Genomic DNA, 25662 nt, shown 5'->3' on the forward strand with positions numbered 1-25662 from the left:
TTGTCATCTGTCATAGTGTTTGGGGCTAAGCAAGGCACAGCTCTTCCACAACCAGAACAGATTTACCTATACTGGTTCATTATATGGTGCTTCTCCCCCTGCTCACTCACTCAGAATAGCTTATGAAGCAAATTAATGGAACACCCTGCTGAGCCTTATCATCCTTTCAGAATCTCCCTTCTTTCACCCTTATTTTTGCCCTCTTCCCTACTTTACCTAGTTGTATTTTGCGGGAAAGGGAGCTACACTTGTGGTGTCCCAGCCTTTGTATCTTGCAGTGTCTAGTTTGCTCTTAAACTCATGAATAGTTTTTGCGCACACTATTTCATTGTCCACCACTCCATGTGGAAAACTGTTTTTCTTCAGAGCTCTTCTGTAGCTACATTTTTTTTTTATTTTCTTTCCATGTCCTCTTGTGCTTCTCCTGTCCCAGTTTAACAAGTCCTCTCTATTGAGTATTTCTGTGCCTTTCATGATTCTGTAGATGGTCAGTAGGTCACCTCTCTCTCTTCTTTGCTCCAGAGTCGGTAACTCCAGTTTAGCCAATCTCTCCTCATATGACAAGTTTGCAAGTGCAGGTGCCATTTTTGTTGCTGCTCTCTGGATTCTTTCTATTTTTGGTACTGGGTGACCACAACGTCACTGCATATTCTAGTCTAGGCCTTATCAGTGTGACCAATATTTTTTTAAAATAATTTCTTCGTCCAAATGTAAATGCCACTTTTATTAATCTTAGCAAGTTGTAGGATTCTCCAACAACTTTGTTTGTCATAGGACAAGTCGTTTGAGATAGTTACACCCAAATATTTTTCGGATCTCTCCTTCTTTACCTCCTTGGTTCCAATTTTATATTGTCCTGATACTCTATTTTTGCTTTTTCCAAACTCCATTATGCTACACTTCTTAATATTGAACATTCCATGAGTATGCAAATCATTCTTCACCTCATCCACCTTGTTCTCAGACTTCCTCTCAAGTTTACTATTCTTTTCTGTTTTCCACGCTCCCTTTGCTATTCTTTACTCATTCATTCTGTGCATATGCCCAGATCACTTCATTATCTACTTTATCCAACAGCTTCCCCATCCCCCTAGTTCTTACAACTGTCTGAAACTGTTGCAGAAGTCCAGAAAGAATTTATGCAATAATATTTTAGATTGTTTCACAGCAGTTATAACAATATCCAAAAATTATTCCTGGCTTACTAAAGTCCCTACAGAGTTTCTGACAACATATTTGGTAACTTAAGAGGATCATTCTATTATTCTTGTCACTTGGTTTTCCCATACCAAACCACCACCTTTTGTGAGGAACAGTACAGTATTGGGGAAAAAATGCTGAGTTAAGCATGGTAGGGACTTTGAAACATTGTATATTCAATTGATTTGAAAACAGCAGTACATGTAGATGATATATGTATATAATATTGTTTTTCCAGCATCATGTGGACCCCAGAAAGGACTCTATCTTTAATTGAGATGTTAAATGCAACTCCTTGTTTGTGGGATGTAACCTGCCAGGATTATAAAAACCGAGGGAAAAAGAAAGACACGTTACAGAAACTTGCAAATAAGTTTAATGTGAGCAGTCATGAAATGGAAAAGAAGGTTCATTCACTGAAGACACAGTTTAGAAGAGAGCACAAAAAGTTGAGTGGTGCCCAAAGGAGTGGCTGTTCGGTAAAGAGCTTGTGGTTTGGTTATGAACCATTACTCTTCCTACTGCAAGGACATGAGTCAAGAGGCAGCCGGTGTACTGATGATGATGTTCATGAGGTAAGGAAACCCCCCCAAATTGATAGGTATTTATCACTCATTAGTGACCATGCTAGCTCAGTTGACACATGAATTCATGACCATTTGGTGTATTGTTTTTGTATTATATTTTTCAAGAATATGAAGTGGAAAACGATAATTATTGTCTCGAGACATCTGGGAATGGATGCTAAGAGGAGGTTACATGAAGGAGTGATTGTGCCAACAGCAATGTACGGGGCAGAAACATGGAACATGAGAGAGGAAGAGAGAAGGAGTTTGAATGTGTTTGAGATGAAATGTCTGAGAAGTATGATAAGGGTTACTAGGCTAGATAGAGTGAGAAATGAGGAGGTGAGGAGGAGAACAGGGGTGGAAAGGGAACTGGGAGATAGGGTTGATGAAAGGGTATTAGGATGGTTTGGACACATGGAAAGAATGAGTGAAGAAAGATTAATAAAAGAAGTGTGGAAGGCAGAGGTGGAAGGAGTGAATATGAGGGGGTGTCCTAGGATGAGATGGATGGATGGGGTGAAAGGGGCATTACAAAAGAGAGGAATGTCTGTGGAGGAAGGACGGGAGAGAACAGAAGATAGGGGTAAATGGAGAGGTGTTGTGTATAGATGATGATGTGATGCATGAGGGGGAGTGGGTGGGGGATGGGGGGTGAGGAAGTATGTATGAGAAAAAAAAAAAATTGACACAGCCCGAAGGGATTTCTCCTTGTCTGCATGAGGGGATGGAGAGGTGGGGTCACCGAATTTATGAAGCAGCCTTGCTGTGGATATGCTGTGTCTTGCGACACTGCTTCTGGAGGTGCCAAGATGACAGGGAGGGAGGAGGGGAGTAGAATATATAGGAAATGGAGTGGGTGGGAGTGGTTTCTATGCCTTTTTCTTTTTGGCTACCCGCCATGTAGGGGGAAAAAGCCTTTGGTATATGTATGTATGTATCACTGATGGAAATCCACAATCCCACAATGGCTTGCAGTGTTCCTCAGGCCCTCTGATTAATCTCTCTGGAAAGAAAGATTAGGCTATTGTCTGTGGGACTGCTTCTTTGTCATTGGCTTATAAAAGTAATAGGAGGGGAGTAGTTACCAGGTGTCAGTTTCCTTATGTGAAAAGGTAGAGTAAATATAGAGTTGATAAGAGATCTTGTATCCAATCTGGAGCTGCACTTTCAGATTCAGATGAGAGTGTCATTTGGTTTTTAAATTTATGGGAAATGGTTCTTTCTGATGTACATCTCTCTGGACCATCACATACAGGCACCTGTTGTTGGTTCCGAATGGAAAACAAATTAGTGTTTATATATTATCGACAAGTTTTGCTATGATAAGTTAGATTCAAACCATTATATCTGACCATTCCTGTATTTCCATACTAAAAAAATATTCAATATAAATATTATGAAATGATGAAGGTTAGATAGAATTGAATATATTGTATCTATAGAAAATAATCTTAATCATAACTACTTATGAGTGGCAGGGTGGTGAGGTAAACACAGAAATAGTTGGAGTTTTTGCTCTCTGATTATTTGTCCTTACCAGGACTGCCTCTGAGAGGAAGTCCTGTTAAGGACAAAAACTTAAGCTGTTTTCTGTGTTTATCTCACCACCCTACCACTCATCTATCTATCATACCATATTTACTTATACATTCACTCTAATTTTCAAGGACATTGATGATGTAACTTCATTTACTGGTGAAGAGGAACATGTGGAAGATTTAGAACCTGCAGTCAGAAATGAAACATCAAGTCTTCATACTGATAAAGGTGTTCATCGGGATGACAGTAAAATTGTGTGCAGTAGAGCAGTAAAAAGGAGGGCTGTTGATGATGATGATAAAAAGCTTGATGAAGCTTACAGTTTTTTGACCAATTTTTCAGCACAAGTGGCAAAACGAGACGAACATAGTGTCTTTGGTGAGCACGTAGCTAATAAGCTACGCAATTGTGGTAGGTCACGTCGTGATATAGCTATTGCTCAACATAGAATTGAAGGTATTCTCTTTGATTTAGAGATGGGAATATATGAAAAACACGATTATTAATAGAATTAATATTACATGTTGCCAATAACCTACCATGGCAAGAAATAGTGATACAGTAGGATCTCAATTGTAGTGGTTAGTTGGACCTTTCACCATTTTACCTGAGTATCAAGTGTACCAAGGTTTTAATTCTAAAGTCACTTTATTTAATATCGCAAGCCTCCCCTGGTGTGAATTATATGCATGTAAACAAACTCCAAAATGTCCTTTCCCCCTTTATAAAAGGAGTGCCTGAGTCAAAGCCTACAACTATAAAAAAAAAAAAAAAAAAAAAATTGTCCTTCCTCGTGGATAAAGGGTTATCCATGTCCCCAGTCCATTACTCAGGCTAGAGGCAATGCATCAAGAAACAACACCTCCAACAGCTGAGACTGGTTTATCCCCACCATGGTTTACATGTACTGGTGGCAGTATGGAGTGTGCTGGTCTTGCATTCAAATCCTGCACTTCTCTTCACTGCACAGTGATAATTACCTACCCCAACAGTCTAAGCAAAGGTGACAGCTTTGGCTGTAGGTATGCACATCCCAGTGTAGATTCCTTACTTCTCAGCCAATCAAGAAAATATAGAGCAGACAGAAGAAATCCCTTCAGGCTACATTATTTCTTCATTCTCATTTACTTTCCTCTCACACTTATCCTTTGCTTCTCCCTTCCATGCTAAACAGATATTCCTCTTACATCTAATGCCCCTTTTACCCAATCCATTCATTTCATAGTCTTCCTGGGTTTTGTTAAAAATGAACCCCACAATGTGTGGCAGTGCTCACATTATTTACTCCCTTCCATACTAAACAGATATTCCTCTTACATCTAATGCCCCTTTTACCCAATCCATTCATTTCATTCATAGTCTTCCTGGGTTTTGTTAAAAATGAACCCCACAATGTGCGGCAGTGCTCACATTATTTACTAAACAATTTTACATTTTTGCTTTTCACCATTGTTGTATGGAAACTCAATGGAAATGTCTTTTGATCATATCTTTGCTTATGTATTGAATGGGAATGATAAATGTTACCTTGAGTTTCATTGACCGGAAACCAGCAACTCTACAGTAGCCAACGAAACCTTAGACCCTCCTATCAATATTGCAGGGGAAAGTTTGGTTGTTGTCCATGTTGTACCAGTGTGGGTAGACTGGGATAGAGGTAGTGAAATATATGTTACCAATAGTTGGCCCTGTAGTTAAGAGTGGAAGGTTTCAGTAGCATATAGTGTCCAGGGATATTAGGCCTATGTGAGAGCTGGCCTTCCTATGGCCTGTTATCTGCTTGCTCCCTCATCTCCCAGAATCAATTTATTTGTGAAACCCACATCTGAGGAAATTAATTCAGTTTCAGTTGATGTTAGGATGTCCCCCATTTATTTGTTTGTTTGCTATTTCTATCCAGTTATTTTTGTTCCAGAGGACCTCCATTATTTCCTTACTTCTACTGTGTTGCTCATAGAAGTTAACCCATTCAACTCCGATGACAAGATGTCTTGTCATTTGGTCAAATAAAACAAAAAATCATAATAAAACAACAACATGTTTGATGATCAAACAGCACCAGAAAAATATGACGTCGTCAGTCCTCCTCGAGGAGGAGGACTGACGACGTCATATTTTTCTGGTGCTGTTTGATCATCAAACATTTTGTTGTTTTATTATGATTTTTTGTTTTATTTGACCAAATGACAAGACATCTTGTCATCGGAGTTGAATGGGTTAAGCATGTCAGTACACTTTCCAAATTTTCTAAATGTTATGGGAAGTTGGGTATTGCCTTGAAATTTACTTCTACAAGATTTTTTTTTTCATATGTGTTTTTTGTTAACTCTCACCTATCATCTCATTCACTCTACAAGAGTAAATAAAAATAAGTAAATAATAAAATGAATTATAGGGTGTTCTGTTTCCTCCAAAACAACAGTGTCAGAACTTACTGATGCTTGGGCTAAACCATATCTGGAAAAGATAATGCAGCTTGAAATATTAAAATGGAAGGTAAAATGGAAAAAAATATTGTAGGTAGTGTATGTTTTGATATGTGCAGTAAAATAAAACCATCCAAATCAAGTTTTATCTAGTTTTTTCTGTGTCACCTGTTAAATGATATTGCATTCACTGACTTGACCCATTGTACAGGCTCCCATCTTGACTCATATTGAAAAAGAGTAGACCTTGAATATTGACTAATATTCTTAGTCATAAATACTACCAATGGATATGCTGTAAATCATTTTAATGCAAGCACAAGCTTTGTCACTTTTTGCAGAAAACCTACTAAAATAGAAACCAGTCCCTTGCTGGTTCCTCATTCTAAAAGGAACCACATGCAGCATTTAACAAGAGTGTGGGAGTGCTTTACATCTCGCAATTAGGGGATTACTTGGAAAGGGAACTCTTAAAACATCTCTCAAAACAAGGAGTATACAAGCCTACCATATGAGACCAACAATTTGCCTTTAACTAGGATACATGATACATAAGGAGGCACTACCCTTGCCTATGTTGCTGTTTCAATTGCCCATTCTCTGGACATACAAAGAAGTGTTGCCATCCAGCAGGCATATAGAGTATGTGCACTGTTTGATCCCCAGACACTGTTCTCCATGCCCAAACCCTTCCACATGTATATGTCGTGGCCAAGACCATGCAGCGTCCTCTTTATATTTTAGTGTACTGATTGAAACATGAGACTCAGTTTCCATGAAGACATGAATGTAAGCGAGATACATGGTAGATGAACTTAGAATCACATACATGTGATAAGATGTCAAGATGGACAGCATTAAATGGAAAAGGGCGAAAAAGGTACCAATTCACGAAGGTGGAAGTAAGGAGACACCACTGAATTATAGGCTGGTATCACTGAAAAGGACAAGAGTGAAATTATGTATAAGAATAGCAAAAGACCCAGGGAACAAATATCCTGAAGAGATGAACATTCAGACAGTCAGTCACTTTAGCTCCAGATCTCGAGAGTAATTGATGTGCTGCAAGTGATGGGTGAGAGGACTGTCCCTTGACCCAGAGGGAGCATTTGATAAAGTACCTCACAGTTGACTTATGTGGAAACTGTAGCATGTTCGAGGACTGACAGGCAAACTACTTGAGTGGATGAATGATTTTTTGAAGGGAAGATATACAAAGGATAAGGTGCCAAGATGAAGGCTATTAACCCATTAAACTGCGATGACAAGATTCTTGTCATTTGGTCAAATAAAACAAAAAATCATAAAACACCAAAATGTTTGATCAAACAGCACCAGAAAAATATGACGTCACTCATATTTTTCTGGTGCTGTTTGATCAAACATTTTGGTGTTTTATGATTTTTTTGTTTTATTTGACCAAATGACAAGAATCTTGTCATCGCAGTTTAATGGGTTTAATGAGTGGAGTGCTTGACCCAATAACATACAACGATACCAACATGTTTGCAAGTGATGCAAAATCATAAGGATGAAAACCAAGGACTGTGTAATATTACAAAAAGATTTAGACGCTTTTTTCGTATGAAGCCAGGAATGGGAGAATTAGTTTCATTACCAAAAATGCAAAGTACTGGAAATGGGCAATAGTTGCAAAATACCATCCTTAAACTATTCCTTCGGGAGAGAACCTATTATACAGGCAAATGAGGAAAAATATTTGGGCGTTGTTAAAAAAGAACCTGTCACCTGATGGGAGTGATATATGGACTGCTGCAGGAGATTAGAGTGGCATTCCATTAAATGGATGAAGAGATGATGAAAAATCAAAACCCTGATACGTCCAAGACTGGAATATGATTCAGTGGTTTGTTTCCCACACAGAGTGAAGAATATAAGCAAGATCAAGGGAAAACAAGGGGCATCAACCAAATTAGTCCCCAGCCTGACAAACCATATGAGGAATGACTAAAAACACAAGGTTGACAGTATTCAGGTCACTAAAATATATAGATGGCATTAATTGAATTGAATTGAATTTTATTTGGATACAATCATACATACAATAAGTACAATACATACAAGACTCAATATTATACACAGTATATATAATTGTACATCCGAGGATGGCACAGAAAGTCAAAAGACTTATTTCCACTATGGTCCTCATATTACAATTAGGAAAGGATTATCATAGAAAAGCTAGGTTATACGAAGTGTAAATTAGGATTATAAGAAGTGTAAATTGAATATATAAAATATTTTCTTCAGAGAGAACAGTGTCTAAAAGATAACATTTAACTGATTTTTTAAAACTACTATTAAAAAAATTGGAACAATAAATACATTCAAATATAAATCTGATAACTATAAATCAAGGTTATAGATCGAGTTGAAACTGTACATGCATTTGAGGCTAAGTATAATAAACTAAGTATAATACCCTCTCGTCTCAGCAACCTCACCAAGAGATGTCATGCACAACACCAGAACTTAAGTCCCCCGCTCATACTATCCTGACTAGCATACGACTATTATCACCGTAGACGAAATCCGGAAGAGGCATCAGGTCTGTGCTCTCGGTTCACCAAAAACTTGTTCTCAAGTACAATTGAAACTTTGTTGGCTTCTGGAATTTTGGATTTTTTGTCATTAAACTTCTGGCTTAATTGATGCCTCCAATATTTATCTAATCTTGCCTCTAAGTCTTCTAGAGTCTTGATCCTAATCACCCAATAAGTAAGTCGTTCCTCTTATTTACAACCCGAAATAGAATTGTATACTTCCTCTTTTCGTAAATAATCCAATTTCTTCTCTCATTAGAACCCACTAACTCCTTTCCTAACCATCGTAGACTGTCTTCCAACATAGTCCATTTACTCTATACCCTCCCCACCCCTACCCCTTTGGTACTAAATGCCCTCGGGAAATCATAGAGGTATCGTTGGAATGACCATTTTCAAATCCAGATATTGTTCCGATGATTAGTCTGGGCCTGTTACCAACACAATTCATGAATATCAACTCCAGTTATATGAGCATATGGTACGTTTCTATAATGTTGACAACACTAACAATGTTGTCTACACAAGATACAGTGTTCGATGGAAATCGATCGAACATGCCCATAAATAGGAAGGTTGTTCGAATATTGTGGAAATTAGCGATGGCTTGTTACTGAAGCAATGCTCCTTCTGGTGTATAATCCCAACTGACGATTATAAAATTGTAGTGTTAATTCATTGGCAAATCAATGTTGAATCAACACATATAAAACTGGTTTAGGTTCAAGTCGACTCTCATGTCCAGTAATGTAATAATTTCCCGCACTGTAATACTTTTATAATAATAATAATAATAAATTTATCTGACAAAGGATAAATATACATGAAGTGCAGATGATGACTAGAACACATAGTTCGAAATAATAATTGCAAATTGCCGAGGATAACACAAAAAAACATGTACGCTTATTTCTAGACGGTTTTGATATACTATTCATCGAGCAGGGAGCCATGGTCATAAATATCCTAAATTAATTTGTAATATACATTAGCAATTTATTTATTTCTTCATACAACCATATGTTGATATCACCATATACATGCCAAGTTCTGGTTGCTATTGTCTAATGAAACAATTGATTAATTTCACTGTGAAACACTTCGTGCGATTTCCAACTAAATCCCATTAACATCTTATTATATCTAATTCGTCAAATATTTTTTCTTCTTGTAGGAATAACAATTGTGATTCTTATTTTTATTTTGGATTATATATAAAGACAAGAAAAAATGTATATATTGGTAGAGTAGTCTAATACACATTTCTCGAAGCTTGAAAGAACGTTTGTTTACATTCCATTCTGCTGTCAGAATAAGTCAGAGCAGGTCAGACCGAGGAGGAGCATAGGTAAGAAGTTATTTGCACCCACAAACTGTTTACTTGTCTATCAATAGATGCATTGAAGCAATAAATGACATACATTTCAGGATTGAAACTTAATTTGTTATATATATAAAGAACTGTTTCGAAACCTTTAAGGAAGTAAGGGACGGTGAAGCTGCTTTGTTAATTTCATAGACCCGCCACTGTACAGTTATTATAATTATATGGTGGAATAAATTCTATACACTGTACATAAAGGAAATTATGTTAATGTCTTGTATAAGTTCAGCACTACCTCTAGTGTCAAGATGGATTTTAAACGTAACCACATGAAATTGAACTCCATCAAATCCGCCAGATTGAGTCGTTTTTAAAGAAAACAAAATAAATTGATCATTTTCAGAGAGTTGGTGATTTAAGAATGCAATTTATTTTAAAATAATTATTTTAGGATTAAAAGTTTTAGTTAGGAAAGCCCACTGTGTTCATTATTGATGTCCTGGTTCAGTTTTATTTATTCAGTTTAACATGTAGTCTTGTATTTAACCATACAAATTCCCCCTTCAGAGAGGACAACAGTACTCCTTTACAGAGAATATTTTGAAGTTAGAAGTTTAATGTAGTGTGCCCTTATTATAAACTTACTCTGCTAAGCAGTCTTGAACTGCCTCCACTCCTAAATTTCTATCCAAATATTGATACCCAAATTTGCATGGCTTGAACAATATGTGTTTTATGGTACAGTTTCCATGGAATTTGTAAGTGCACAAAAGTAAATTTGGTAACTTTTTACAAGTGCACAACTACGCAATATAGCAACAGAAATAAACACTCATTTTATTAAATAATACATCAACATGATATACATTTTTCTTGGCAGAAATCAGCAGAAAATGTTAAAAGTGATACACTAAGAAATGGAGCCATAATGACTGCTTGAGATGTCATTTTTGTTTTGGTAGATGTGGAGGTTGAAGAAAATAAAGTATGAATTTGTCTAACAAAACTAAACCTATTTTTAGTGATGTGGTACCCGTAATTCTGGAGGTCATCAGGATTGTCGTTGTTGTCAGAGATGTTGATGGCCATTTTTGGCATTTGATCAGACTGCAGGGTGTAGAGGAGGTTCATAGCATGAAGCTCAACTCCATAGCACTGTTTTGAAAATATATAGTGTGGTGATGTCACTTGGAGTGGGAGAACACACAGTACACAACATTGATGCCATCGTCAAACCAACTTTGACAACATTGGACAAATGACAATATGGCATTTTGAATGTATTGTTGAAGCTCTGTTCTGTGGCGTATTTTCTTTTAGCAAGTATTTATTACTGATTTTCACCAAGAATAAGATAAGTTACATTAATGTATTATATTTTTCAAATTGAGTATTTAATGATCTATTGCTATATTGTGCAGGTTTTATCTTCTTACAAAATTCCATGAATTCATCCTAAGGTGTAAATGTTGAACCATTGCACTTTTATACTTATCACTGACAGTTTTCATCACCAGAGGAATATCACAAGCAAAGAATATCACTAAATATTATAGAATGTTGTTATACTGAAGGGGTACACAATATTGTTGTTGGGTAAGTTAGATTATAGAAAATACAGCTGCATCAACAGTCAAGGAAATTAGGTGTTATTTGAGTGTATGTGCAATAATTTGACCTGTCTACTGCAACTGGTATGGTGACCTTTCATTGTGTGACCCGTTAGGTTACATTAGGTAAGGTAACATTAGATAAGGCTAGTTTAGGTTAGTTGATGTAACTTTGGTGGGTACTAAAAGTCGGAGACATTGAGACATCTTGGAGGCACTTCCACTGTGATAAGTGGTTATTTCGTATGCTTTTAAATGTTTTGTGGTGTTCTGCCAACAATTAATTTCCTAAATCAGAAGTTCACATTTTTGTACACACACACACACACACATATATATATTATATATATGTATATATATATATATATATATATATGTATACCACTATAAACCCACTATCAGAGAAAAAAATGACGAAAGTACAGGGAAACTGTATATTTTGACTACTATCTGTAGTCCTCTTCAGCAGAATGCTTACAAGAAGTTAAGGTACAAGTGTATATATATATATATATATATATACATACACACAGTACTACCTCTCATTAACGAACATTAATTAGCTGTGTTTGTGGTGTTTTTGGTGCTGTTTAGTGCTGTGCAATCAGTATTATGCAATCACCCAAAAATCACTCCAAATCAACGGATTATTCACATCAACGGACACCGTAACCCCCCATTTAGTCCGTTAATGAGAGGTAGTGCTGTATATGAGACTGAAGGTGGAAGAAGCAGATGAGGAGTAATGGGAGAATTTTATATATATATATATATATATATATATATATACAGGTAAACGTCGACTTACGATGGCCGCGACTTACGATTGTTCGACTTTACGATGACGACGACGACGACGACGACATGATAATTTAACCCCTTCCATACGGTGCCGCACACGTAGGCGTCATGAGGAGCAAGTGGATTCGCGACGCTGCCATATCGGCGTCTTGATTATATTTATTGTAGTCGCCCCTGTGTTTTTACATTCTCTCAAATGTGCCTTGAATCCCATTCTCTGTGGTTTTCAAAATTCGCGGGTGAAAGAGAGAACGATCGATATAAGCGGTGACTATATTTTATGATGCGAGTATTATTACGTCACGTCGTATGGCTGGCATGATTTAAGTTCCGTACTGAAAATACATATTATAGTGTTTGAATATGGTAAAAAGGATAAAAATAATTAAATAAACTACTGTACATGTTTAATAGGCTATATTCAGTATCTCTGGTGGTTAATATACAGGTAGGCTAGGTACAGTGACCACGGAACAGTGATACACAAATTGGGGATCGACTTACGATGAAATCGTCTTACGATGGCTCTATCGAAACCTAATGCCATCGTAAGTCGACGTTTACCTGTATATATATATATATATATATATATATATATATATATATATATATATATATACACATATATATATATATACCATGTTATTTGAACCAATAAAAAAAAAAATAACATACATATACCAAGGCTTTTTTCCCCTTACAAGGGAGGTAGCCAAAAAGGGAAAGGCATAAAATCATTTCCACCCATTCCATCCCTAAAAACACTCCACACCCCTCCCACCCTCCCTCTTATCTGAGCACCTCCTGGATGACAGGTCATCCCTGCACCTTGTCCACTGCCCTGGTCAGAAGCAGTGTCCACAGCAACCATCCAGTAAATATATTTTGTTTTCTACATGCCAGACCAATCAAATATCCAAATAAATGGGGATTAATGGAAAAAATTGGAATGACTGTGCCTAACCATGCCAGCCATTTTAGGGTTGATTGTGTGATCTTTTGATTTTAAGTTCCGTCTCTCATTAACAAGCTAATTGTTAGTTCATCTACATTAGGAATATGCTCTTTCTGTGTGGTGACTGAATCTCATTAAAGACACTGACAAGTACAATGGCAAGCCACAAAACTTGTTCCTGATATCAGAATTAAATCATACAAAAATTGACCAAAACGTAGCAATCTATTTTCCCCAAAAAGGAGTAGACTTGAGTGATTTGATACGGGATTTTACGATTGTAAAGGAAATTGACATCAAGTTACTAATTTCTCATACTGAATCAATCAAGAAATTATGGTCTCAAACTGTCATGAAGTAGATTTAGTTTTGAAGTACGGTAGGTAGAAGCAACTGCCAACTGTTTATTAAATGAATGTAATAAACTTCCTGCAAAGGCAGTGCAATGTAGTACAGTTTGAAGTTTTAAGATTCAGATATTGAAGAAATATGCTGTAATGACCATCATATATTTATTAAAATTAATTACATGCTTATTTTTTATTCAGTTATTGCAAGTTATTATTTGTTTTTTTATTACTCATTATTTCTTTATATATGTATTCAATGATTTATTTATTATAATAACTTAGGCATACAACCTAGTTATGGACCAAAAGGTCTCTTGTTGGCATGGTCTTCCTTTGTAATCCTTTGTAAAGGACCAAAAAAAAATGTAAATATAAAATAACCACTTATCACGGAAGTCCCTCCAAGATGTCTTTGAATGTTTCCGACTTTCAGTACCCACCAGTAACTTTATGAAGGAATAGGAGACCTACAATTCTCAGGTAACCAGCAACAGCCACTGAATTGACCCATAATGCACTAAAGGAAGAAATATTGAGTTATTGTCTGGTTGGAGTGGGGAATTGTGAGATGTTTGGTTTGTTTGAGTAGGGTGGTTAGTGGTCAATCCTGTAGTTCTTGTCTTTTGATCTGTTTAGGAATGAATATTATGGACTGTAGTGAACCGGCACTTCTAGACAATCTCATGCTGCTAAAGGTGAATTATATGTGGTGTAAATGCTAGGTTGTAGAAATTTGAGTATGATGCTGCATTTTTTTTTTTTTTTGTGCTCGTGTAACGAAATGGTCAAGTAGGGTTGATGTTATAGAATTGTGCACCTTTCATTTTCTTGATGCTCTATGGGTAAGATTTTGGTTTATGTGTACAGGTGTTCTGTTTGGGTGGTTTTGTTGCATCCTGTTATCATTCTTAATTATTGGTTTTGTATTGTGTGTAGTAAGCATGTTATTAAAACATATGGAACTCTACACCAAAAGTATATACATTAGAGTCATGGGAAGTTGTGAGACATTTTATTCTCCTGTATTTACTTTATAATGATACATTTTTCAGTAAGGTTATACCACAAAAGTCAGGTTCATGTAATAAACAACTTGTATAATATTGTATAAAATTATCCTTTGCCAAATTATTAACTGGTGTAAAATGCAAATGCTGTATTCTGCCTTGTTTCATGAGTACTGAAAATATACAGGTTCACAAAATCAATATTGTTATAGTTTTTTATATGAAGAAAGTGATGAATATGAGTAGTTCAGATGTTCTCTTCAAATATTGAAAGTATTATGTTTATATTCCAGAAACTTAGCTGCAGGCGAAAGGAGAAGTACTAGAATGGCATAAGATAGGGAGCACCAGAAACTCCTAAAGTGAAGGCAACTGCAAAATAGGATCCAGAAAAAATGGTGCAACATGGTGATAGCTCAAAATTTTCTAAGCGAGTAGATCTTGATGCTGCACTGGATATGGTAGAGGATGCTCTGGAAGCTCTTCAGAACAAAGTGGAACAACAAGAGAAAGGTAACCAGCCTTCTACCATAGTCACATCAAAAGAAGAGGCCACAGGTTTGAATGTAAAAAAGACTCGGAATCCCAGGGGTAAAAATAGAAGTAAGGACAACCGTTCTCAACAAAGAGTTGTTCTTATTAATAGATCCCATTCCTCAAAGAAAAAAAGTAGAAAGGTACATAATACTAAACATGAAGAATCATCAAGTAAACATAGAGCCCAAGATGAAAATCGTAATGAAAGAGGTTTACAGAAGACCCTGAAAAGTTCTCAAAGGAAAGCTCCAGTATCAGTATCCAGAGGGGAGGAACAGAAACAGGATATTTGTACAAATGATGATGAAGTATGTTGTTTCATCTCGAGTCGTTCAAGGAAAAGACGAAAAAATGTTGAAGATAGGGAGGAGAATGCCCAGGGCACAGGCAGCATTAAGAACAGATCTTCAAGACATTTCTCAACAGGACCTGTACAAGCAAGAACAAAAAACTTGACAGGTAACTTTGCTAAACCAACACTTTCTTCTGCAATGCATCAAGCATTATTTGAGACTGAACCAAAGCATCCAAAAAGTGATATGATGTCCAACATTCCTTTCATTCCATGTGGAAATAAGGGTGGAGGACGACATGTAGGTGTTATGATTCAGCAGGCTATGGGGCAGCTCATTAGAGATCCGCCTATTTTGCATCATGACCTCCAGAGGTCAGAAAGTAGGGCCAGCAAAAGTACAGAAATATCACTGAATCACATACAGGCTGCTCTTGTTAACATTGGCAAGGCAACTTCTGCAGCTACTTTGCATAGGTAATCATGATTTTTCCTTTATATTAGCATTTCATCAGGTCACCTGCGAACTTGCAAGATTGACAATATTCTTTTGTAACTATTTCTTAAAATATTGTTTTATATAGTATTCTGGTGAAGTTTTCTACATGTGAGTTGGTAGTCTATGTCCTTTAAATGTGTTTTATTCTTTTTAATAAATTAAGTGTTTACTTATCAGGGTATTTTCTTATCGATGAACATACTGTAGACTCATGATTGGTGATCAGAAAGAACAGACATTTAATCCCCATCTTTTGGGATAGCCATTTAGCTTGGTAAATTACTCAGCATTACTAAGACCTATATGACCTCAAAACCAGGTTTCTAAAAAGTGAATAATTTGCTGACATGGTCATAATAGGATATGAAGTAAAGTGATGAGTTGGAGCATGATTATAGGGGTGTTGTATCAATTGTGTACATGTGAGAGGGCGATATAGTCTGGAAATAGGGTTTGCCTTTTGAGGAAAGCAAAGAGAAGATAAGGGTAAAGGTGTTTGTCCTAAAAAAAAATGTATTGAAATTGTCTTATGGGAAAGTAGGGTAAGAAAAGGTAGGTTGCTGGGAGTTGAGTAAGGTATTCAGGTAAATGTAAGGTTTAGTGATCCATTCATTCCCCTTTTGGTCTATGTTGTAGAAGCCCCACGACTCCCAGCTAACAAAAAAACAATCAACCTAAGTTGCTAGGGAGAAGACATTGTCTTCTTTAGGTAAAGCAAAGTAGGGTGATGGGTTCAGTATCATTTGTGTGGTGATTGCACTTGAAGAAGTTTGCTTCAGTGGCAACACATGTTCCATATTGTTTTAAGGCTGGATAGTGACCTAAATGTAATTATGCCAGTGTGTTTCTTTGTACAAGAAGTGTGGGAGGTAGTGAAGAATGGAGGTGTTTCAAGGAGGAAGTGACAAGGTGTGCAAAGATTGTATGTGGAAGAAGGATGGGAGGGAATAGAAGGAAGGGTAGTGAGCGGTGGAATGATGAAGTGAAGAAGGTAGTAGGTGAGAAAAAACAAGCATTCAGGGGCTGGTTGCAAAGTAGGATGAGAGAAAAATATATAAAGTATGAGGAAAAGAGAAACCAAAAAATAAAGGAGGCAAAAAGGAGACCAGATGTAAAATGGGGAAGGAGTATGACAAATTTTTGAAAGCAATAAAAAGATGTTTTGAAAGATAAGAGAGGAAGGGGAGGTGAGTCAAGTAGAGAAGAAAAGGGGAAGATGGGTGGAGTATTTTAGAGACCTAATGGATGTGGAGGAGGATAGGGAGGGATTAGTGGTAGCAATGGGAGGTGCAAGTAGCTCTGAAAATGATGAGACCAGGTAAGGCTCCTGGACTAGATGGGTGTCATGCAGAGTGAAGGAGGTACAGTAATAGTGGACTGTCTAGTGAGGTTGTTTATTGTGTGTGTAAGGATGATGTGCTGGAGAACAGGAGGAGTGCCTGTATAGTTCTGCTTTACAAGGGAAAAGGGGACAAATGTGAGCATAGTTTCAGAGGGATCATTTTACCGAGTGTAGTTGGGAAGGGTTTTGATCAATAGGATTAGAAGAGGAACTAAGGGAGAAATTGGTGAGGAACAGTGTGGGTTTAGAAAAGGTAAGGGTTGTGTCAATCAATTTTTTTGCAGTAAGGCAAATGTGTGAAAAAGATTTGGGAAAAGGTAAGGATGTTTTTTGGGCCTTTTTGGAATTGGAAAGGGCTTCTGACAGACTAGACAGGAAGGCATTGTGGGAAATTTTGCTGATATATGGGATTGGGGGGGGAAGCTGTTAAGGGCAGTCAAGAGTTTTTACAAGAATAGTAGAGCCTGTGTTAGAATGGTAAATGGAGAGAGTAGTTTGAGGTAGAAGGGGGACTGCATCAGGGATGTCATGTGGCCATAGCTGTTCAATGTGCACATGGACAGAGTGGTGCAGGAGGTAAAAGTGAGGGTAATGGCCAGGGGACTGGAGATTGTTAAAGAAAATGGAGAAAAGTGGAAGGTGAGCCAGTTGTTGTTTGCAGACAACACTGCTTGTGACAGGGTCAGGGGAGGGAATTTGGAAAGGTGTGGAACAAGAGAAAGTTGAAATTAAATGTGGGTAAAAGCAAGGTGATGAGATGTACAAGGGGAAGGACAGCACTGAGTTGGAGGTAAGTCTAAAAGTAGAGAGGCTGGAGGAAGTGGACAGTTTTAAGTATCTAGGGTCACATGTGGCAGGAAAGGGAGGAATGGAGATGGAGGTATATTGTAGATTGAGAGAAGCAAGTGTAGTGTATGCTAGTTACTATTATTTCTATTGCCATTTTTTTATACATGTAGGAAACATAAAAGTAATGCTTCATTGTGTGTATGTGCATACGTATAGCAAGCATGAATGTTCCAGAACTTTACAAATTGGCACTTCTGTTTACATGGTTGATTATTATTTTATTTGTAATGCAAAAGTTGAATGAATGGGATATAGATTATTGACTCTTTTAAATTTAAATTATTGTATAACTGAGATTTGGATGTATGTAAATTTCTGTGTGCGAGGAATTAATTAGAAAAATGGAATGAACGCAACTATCATGAACGCCATGTCCAAGCTGAGGACGCGTATGAGAATCAGATTGAGCAAGCGAGCTGAGAGAGAAGGGCAAACGGTTGTGGAGTGTGGAATGAATTAGTTATCTCCTGTGCTGTTGTGCTGTGCAAATAAACTGAGGAACAATTCTCGTAGTGTTTTCCTCACATTGTTAAGCAAACCAACACAAGTAAATGCCTTGGAGGATTAAAAAGTATTATGAGAAATAGGCAACTGAGAATGGATGCAAAGAGGAGATTGTATGAAGGGGTAATTGTGCCTATAGCATTGTATGGGGCAGAGATTTGGAATTTAAAAGAAGCAGGAAAAGTTTAAATATGTTTGAGATTATATGTCCAAGAAGTAAAGTAGGGATTACTAGGTTGGATAGAGTGAGAAATGAGGTGAGGAGGAGAGTGGGAGTGGAAAGGGAGTTGGGAGATAGGCTTGATGAAAGATTATTTGGATAGTTTGGACACATGGGAAGAATGGGTGGTGAATGATTAGTTAAAGGGGTGGATGGAATGAACTTGAGGGGGTGAAGAGGTACGAGGGGAATGTCTGTTGACCAAGGGAGGGAGAAGGCAGGAGATATGAATGAAGGGAAAATGACTGTGTATGGATGATACTGTTCTGCAAGGAAGGGAGGGATGGGGGTTAGGAAGTGCTTATGTGTGAATCATATTTTGATGCAGCCCAATGTAATTTCCCACTATCCTCTTTTTCTGCATGAGGGGATGGAGAGGGAGGGTTGCCAATTAAGTGAAGTGGCCTTGATGTGGATGTACAGTGTCTTGCTGCATTGCATTTGACGCAGGGCAGTTGGCAGATGCAGGGATGATCAGTCATCCATGAGGAGCTGAGATGGGAGGGGTGGAAAGTGTGGTGATGGGTGGTAGAAACAACTTCGCCAACCGTGTAGTTAATGAATGGAATAAACTTCCTGTGCAGGTAGTGCAATATAGTTCAGTTTGAAGCTTTAAGAATCATTTAGATAAACACCTAAGCAAGATGCTGTAATGATTATGATTTATTTTATATTGTTTTTGTTTTGTTATCATTTGTCTGTTTGATTCTAATATATTATTAGTTATATGTCAATTTATCATTATTTACTATGTGCCTATTTGTTTATTATTTAACTATACATATGCATTTATGTATTTTATTTGTTATTTACATTATTATAGTCTTTATTTATCAATTTATTATTATTTTTTTCACATCCGACCTTGATATGGACCAAAAGGTCTCCTGTCGGCATGCTCCGCCTTTGTAATCCTTTGTAATATGTATGTGCCAATGACTTAGCCATCTCCCTTATAAGGGGAAAGAAGCTCCTGGTAATAGGTAGTTCCTTGTACAAAGGATTTCTCCGTAGGACTGTTTTGAAGAGTCTGGTGAAAGAGGGTGTTTAGTGCTTAGTTTTGGTGTACTTTGTGATCAGAGTGTGTTTGTATTTTTGTATGGATGTGTTGCATGGTGCAGATAATAGATTTTTGCAGATTTTTAGTAGTGTGCAGCTGGTGTTTATTTCATTGCATTCATTTGTTTGTGCATGTTATGTAACAATGTATATGCTATCTATATACTAAGAGCTTTTTCCTCCTTATAAGGGAGGTAGCCAAATCAAAGGCACATTCCGCTCCCCTCCACCTCTCATCTTTGTTCCTCATGTATCCCGCCCACTGCCTTGGGACAGGAGCAATGTAGCAAGACACAGTACATCCACAGCAAGGCTGTTTCACTTAGTTGTCGATGCCCCTCTCTGTCCCTTTTATGTAAAAAAAGAGAAGACAGGGATAAATCCTTTCATGATGCAGTGAAATATCATTCACATATAAGCTACCCCTATTCCCTCCCTGTCCCTTACTTGCATAACAGTTTCATCTATACACAGTCACTCTCCACTCATCCCTATCTTCTACCTTCTCCCTTCTTTGCTCAACAGACATTCCCCTCTTGCTCATCATCCCCTTTACCCCTTCCATCAATCTCATCCTTGGTTGTTCCCTCAAGTTCACTCCCTCCACTCTGCCGTCCACATCTCCTTTATTAATATTCCATCACTCATTCCTTCCATGTGTCCAAACCATCCCAATACTCTTTTATCAACCCTATCTGCCATCTCCTTTTCCACTCCTGCTTTCTTCCTTATCTCTATTCAACCTAGTAATCCCTACCACACTTCTCAGACATTTCATTTCAAACCCATTTAAACCTTTCCTCTCTGCCTCTTTTAAATTCCAATTCTCTGCCCATACAAAGCTGTCAGCACAATCACCCCATCATACGATCTCCCTCATACAATGAGAAGGAAAATGGGCAGAAGTACAAGAAGCTGAAAGAAGTGTAGGAGGTAAAGGGTAGAGTAGAAGTAGGTGTGGAAGAAAAATGGTGTTTCAAGGAGGAGGTGTGCAAAGATGGTATGTGGAACAAGGTAGATGGAAGGGAATAGAGAGAAGGATATTGAGTGTTGGAATGAAGTGAAGAAGGTAGCAGAAGAGAAAAAGCAAGCATTCGGGGACTGGTTACAAAGTAGGATGAGAGGTATAAAAAAGAAAATAGAGAAGCTAATCAAAAGATAAAGGAGAGCAGATATAAAATGGGGATGGAGTATGACAATTTCTTTCAAAACAATAAAAAGATGTTTTGGAAGAAAAGAGAGGAAGGAGAGGTGAGTCAAGTAGAAAAGAAAAGGTATAAGGTGCAGATGGACAGATCTTAACAAAAGAGGAGGTGGTAAGGGGAAGATAGGTGGAGTATTTTAGAGAGCTAATGGATGTGGAGGAGGATAGGGAGGGAATGGGGGTCAAAGTGGGAGGTGCTAAGAAAACGATGGTGATGGGAGAGAAAAGGTAAGAAAAGATGAGGTACAAGTAGCTCTGAAAATGATGAGAATGGGTAAGGCTCCTGGGTTAGATGGATGTCATGTGGAGTGTCTGAAGAAGGGAGGTACATTAATAATAGACCCTTTAGTGAGGTTACTTATTGTGTGTCTAAGGTTGCGTTTCCACCGAAACGAGTCCGGAACGATTCTCCTGAACTGTTATGAGTTCGTTTGGTCAGAAACGACTTCGGTTACAATCTTTCGTTCTTCCAGTGTTCAGACGTCAAATTACTTTTGCGTTATATATTGAGGAACTGAATGGCGAACTGAAAGGAGTTAAACATTTACAAATGTTAGACACATAGTTGAAGTGTTCTTTGGTCAATTTAGAAAGATTCAAGCAAAGTCTTCCTCTAGCTATTGAGGTTCACGGCATTTGACAAGAGTCGACCCAGACTCGCTCAGTGTAAACGCAGCCTAAGGGAGGATAAAGTGCCTGTATAAATCTGCTTTGCAAGGGAAAAGGGGGGGCAAATGTGAGTGTAGTAGTTTCAGAGGATCAGTTTGTTGAGTGTAGTTTATAAGGCTTATGGGAGAGTTTTGATTCAGAGGATTAGGAGAGGAACAGAGGGAGTAATTGGTGAGGATCAGTGTGGCTTTAGAAAAAGTAGGAGTTGTGTCAATCAGATCTTTGTGGTAAGGCAGATATGTGAGAAAGCTTTAGGAAAAGGTAAGGATGATTTTTGGGTCTTTATAGATTTGGAAAAGGCTTATGACAGAGTAGACAGGAAAGCACTGTGGGAGGTATTGCAGATATACGGGATTGGGGGAAAGTTGTTAAGGGCAGTCAAGGGTTTTTAAAAGAGTAGTAGAGCCTGTGTTAGAATGGTAAATGGAGAGAGTAATTTTAGGTAAAGGTGAGACTTCATCATGGATGTGTCATGTGGGCATGGCTGTTCAATGTGTACATGGATGGGTTGGTGTGGGAGGTAAAAGTGAGGGTAATGGCCAGGGGACTGGAGATTGTTAAAGAAAATGGAGAAAAGTGGGAGGTGAGCCAGTTGTTATTTGCTGACAACACTGCACTTGTGGCAGGGAAAGAGGAGGGAGTTAGCGATGGAATTTGAAAAGGTATGCAACAGGAGAAAGTTGAGTGCAAGTGTGGATAAAAGCATGATGATGAGATGTACAAGGGATGACAGTGAGTTGTAAGTCTAAAAGGAGAGAGGTTGGAGGAAGTGGATAGTTTCAGGTATTTAGGGTCACATGTGGCGGGAAAGGGAGTGGAGGTAGATTAAAGATTGATAGAAACAAATACCTTGGGGGAATTATATACCAAAAAGTCCCTTTCCCCTTAAAAGATGTTGACTGAGTCAGAGCAAATACCACACACAAATCCAAAACCCACTTGCCCCTCCCAGCTTAGCATTTCAGAGATGAGGGGTCATCTCTGTCTCCTGTGATGCAATTTAGGTCTAAGGCAATGCAGTGAGACGCAGAGCCTCAATAGCCACATCAGGTTCACCATCATTGCTTCATGATATGGTGACCCCCTATCATTCAAAAAGATAAAATATGAGGCATATAACAGTATCCCTTTGGCCCTTGTCATCTCTTAATCCATTTTAACCACTCTCCATCTACTCCTATCTTTTGCACTCTTTGATAGACATTTCCTATTGCATCTAATCCCCTCAACTGGGCGAGGTTCAATATATCTCTGTTTCAGCTAACTTTTCTCCACTTCCTAATGAGGGCTAACTGACAACTTATTTCCTTCTTCCTTCTACCAGTAGATCCACATCCACAATGAGGTAAGTCAGAAGAGATGTGTTAATCTTGAACACATACTTTGACTCAGCCATTCCCCTTACAATGAGGAAAGAGACCTTAAGTATGTACCAGCATATGACAAGAAAAGTTCTATAGGAAGGTCCAAGGACCAACTACAATGCAGTGGGTTCTCAACCTAACTTAAGGCAACAATTATTAATCAATCCATTGCCCCAGTTCTCTTTTCCAGACCTACAACCCCTTGTGAACACTAGCCAGAGCCACATGTTCACTGTTACTCAAGAGATTTTATTGAGCCTTCTGGAGTGTATGAATACAAGACAATGTAAGATAAGATGTTCTGTCTTCAAAGTTTATTAGTACATACATATATAAATATATATATCAATGTTTACAAATATATACATACACACAGCAGTGTGGGCTCCACAAAGTGAAGAATATAAACATGATTGAGAGAATACAGAGAGCAGTGAACAATTTCATTCCCAGCCTTGCACATGAAATGTACAGATATGAAAAGCATTAGACCTACCAGCATTGAGAGGAAGAGGTAACTTGATAGTAGCATCCATGTCATTAAAAAGGACCAGATAAAGATGACAGAAAAGAATTTAAAAATTGGGATGGTAGAGAGTCAAAAGATCAGATAAACAAACTCATAATGACCACATGTCTAAAGTATGTCATGAATGACAATTTTCCATGGGTATGTCAAGTGCAATAGCTTAGAGTATGATAAAACCCAAGCTAAGACAATAAGTGAATTCAGAACTAGGTATGATAAAGAAAAAGAGACAGGACCCCATGAGTATAGCTCTTCTCTGTATATTACAAATAGGTAAATACAAAATCTGCCCTAATGCTGATTAAAAGCTTGGTAAAGGAAAACAGACTGTGCTGCTTTTTTTGTTCCAAGGCTGTTACTTAGTCTGGATCGCATAAGGCTATAAGAAGAAAGGGATTTGTCCCCACCAGCAGAAGATGCTAGAGCTGAAAGTAACTGTCTCACCAATGACATGCTTTTCCTATCTAAAAGGTTAGCATGTGACTGCCACCATTCTACTGCTGAGATATTACTAGTTACTTGGTCAGAAAATTTAAAGTCCTCAAATGGAGGAGATCTGTCCTGAAATTTGGTCAAAATGGGTACTAGTCCTGGGCACTTTTCCTCGGCAAACTTTATGGCAGTCTCTTTCTCCTCCTCAGTTAGTGCCCTTCCCTGCATAGAGGGATGCAACAAATTGGCTAATAGGTGGGCTTTCGTGATAACTTGTGAGTATCTTGATCTTACTCTAAAGGTCACTTTCTGGTCATTATCAAATTTTTTACCAAGTTCTTTCCAGATGTCTACAGCTTCTGCTATTGTACAGGTGCCACTTTGTGTCTTGTCTAGGGCCACCGCTACTGGCTCCAGTCGTGACAATAGCTCTTCTGCTGCCCGCTGCAAACCATTTCTGACTGTTCTGTCCACCTCTTCTCCATCTCCTTCACATATTCTCATGAGGAGTGGCAAGTTACTGATAAATACCTTGAGACAGTGCGACATGATGTTCCATCTTTTATCACCAGGCACAATAGGTTCCCTCGTATCTTGAGGCATAATAAGCTCCTCGCCTCCCTCCTGGAGGTATCGAGTATAGGCAGTGGGACTGTTCCTAAAGTATTTCACTACATGAATAACACGTTCTTTAACACTCACCAATTCTAAATCCTGAGCCAAGAGATTTAAAACATGAGATGAACATACATATATTATCAAGTCCAACTGGGAGTCGCCAATTTTTTCTAGTTGTTTCCTCATCTTGGCAACATTGGATACGTGATCAGTAACTAAGCTACGGACGTGACAACCATACCCTTCTTCAGCTTTACAAACTGTACTCTTAACAAGTTCTTTAAAGTACCGAGCATGACGAGGTTTTCCGGTCATGTCAATTGCATCCACTAAATGCATATGGCCGTTTGTTGTCATTAGGGTAACACAAATAAATGGATCTATGTGAACAGTGGACCATCCACCTAATGAGAGGCACACAGTTTCATCCTTTAGTTTATCTGCACACTTTTTTCTTTCCTTCTTATACACCATGGGAAGATATAAATTTTCAATATCTTTTCTAGTAGGAGGAGAATAGTCCGGTTGTATCTTTGTAACCATTTCCCGGAAGTAGGGATGTTCAACAAGAGAAAATGATGAATTTGTTGCAAACACCATTCGAGCAACATGTTCATCAAGCTCATTTTTTACCACTGTACTTGGTCGACCTATAACAGAACTTGGTCGACCTACTTCAACTGGATTGGGTTGCACAACCAAGTTAGGTAACACCAACAACTGCATCTGATTAGAGCCACCCTGTTCAGGCACTGTAAGAGGTGCAGCAACTGCAGATGTTGATGGTCCAGCTGAGCTCAAAGATTGAGGTACTGTTGACCCAAATATCCCTGAAAGAGAAAATAATTAATCAATTTAAATCCAAAATAATATAATTACAATAGCAATAAGAGCCATACAATAATCCCTCTGTATTTATGAATTATTTCCAATGGCAAGCAAATTTCAAAATGTAACTAAAGCTCGCTGGCTGAGTGGGTTAGGGCGTCGTTACTTGCAGCAAAGGTCAAGGTGAGGGCAGTTCAAACCCTGCCATTGGCAAAGTTGAACCAAGGGCATGGTTCATTAAATTCCATGCTACAAAGCCCTCTGTGAGGGGCACCGTCTTAGCCTACTGATGGGGGGGGGGGAGTGTCTGACGTTAAACCATATCATCATCATCAACTACAAGACCTCCTGTTGAACTCACTACTAACCAT

The 25662-nt window shown here is 38.0% G+C and overlaps 3 protein-coding genes across 15 annotated transcripts in view; 2 read left to right on the top strand and 1 right to left on the bottom strand.

Moving 5' to 3' along the window:
* LOC143031204 (uncharacterized) overlaps positions 1-5326 on the top strand; it is a 22647-nt gene extending 17321 nt beyond the window's left edge. For all 8 annotated transcript variants that reach the window (XM_076194751.1, XM_076194757.1, XM_076194756.1 and 5 more), the window contains exons 5-6: positions 1439-1775; positions 3437-5326. In XM_076194751.1, coding sequence (XP_076050866.1) covers positions 1439-1775; positions 3437-3814 — 715 coding nt within the window. In that variant the 3' untranslated portion in view covers positions 3815-5326. The remainder of the gene's footprint in view (positions 1-1438; positions 1776-3436) is intronic.
* Positions 5327-8758: 3432 nt separating this feature from the next.
* Positions 8759-18567, top strand: LOC143031206 (uncharacterized). 2 transcript variants are annotated; one of them, XM_076194761.1, is made up of 2 exons: positions 8759-8779; positions 14639-18567. In XM_076194761.1, exon 2 carries the CDS (start codon positions 14741-14743, stop codon positions 15653-15655), a length of 915 nt encoding a protein of 304 aa, XP_076050876.1. In that variant the 5' UTR covers positions 8759-8779; positions 14639-14740; the 3' UTR covers positions 15656-18567. The 2 variants fall into 2 exon arrangements, with proteins under 2 accessions (XP_076050876.1, XP_076050875.1); XM_076194760.1 differs by lacking the exon at positions 8759-8779 and adding an exon at positions 9503-9646 and having other exon boundaries at positions 14639-18556.
* A 4621-nt stretch (positions 18568-23188) lies between these two features.
* The window catches only part of LOC143031207 (uncharacterized), a 41382-nt gene continuing 38908 nt past the window's right edge, over positions 23189-25662 (bottom strand). For all 5 annotated transcript variants that reach the window (XM_076194764.1, XM_076194763.1, XM_076194762.1 and 2 more), the window contains one exon: positions 23189-25293. In XM_076194764.1, coding sequence (XP_076050879.1) covers positions 23705-25293 — 1589 coding nt within the window. In that variant the 3' untranslated portion in view covers positions 23189-23704. The remainder of the gene's footprint in view (positions 25294-25662) is intronic.

The sequence above is a fragment of the Oratosquilla oratoria genome, chromosome 12 (assembly GCF_046742065.1).
Source record: "Oratosquilla oratoria isolate Oo_2021 chromosome 12, ASM4674206v1, whole genome shotgun sequence".
Taxonomy (NCBI): Eukaryota; Metazoa; Arthropoda; class Malacostraca; order Stomatopoda; family Squillidae; genus Oratosquilla; species Oratosquilla oratoria.

Coding starts and splice junctions, on each gene's coding strand:
- LOC143031206 (XM_076194761.1), top strand. CDS start 14,741: ATGGTGCAACATGGTGATAGCTCAAAATTTTCTAAGCGAGTAGATCTT.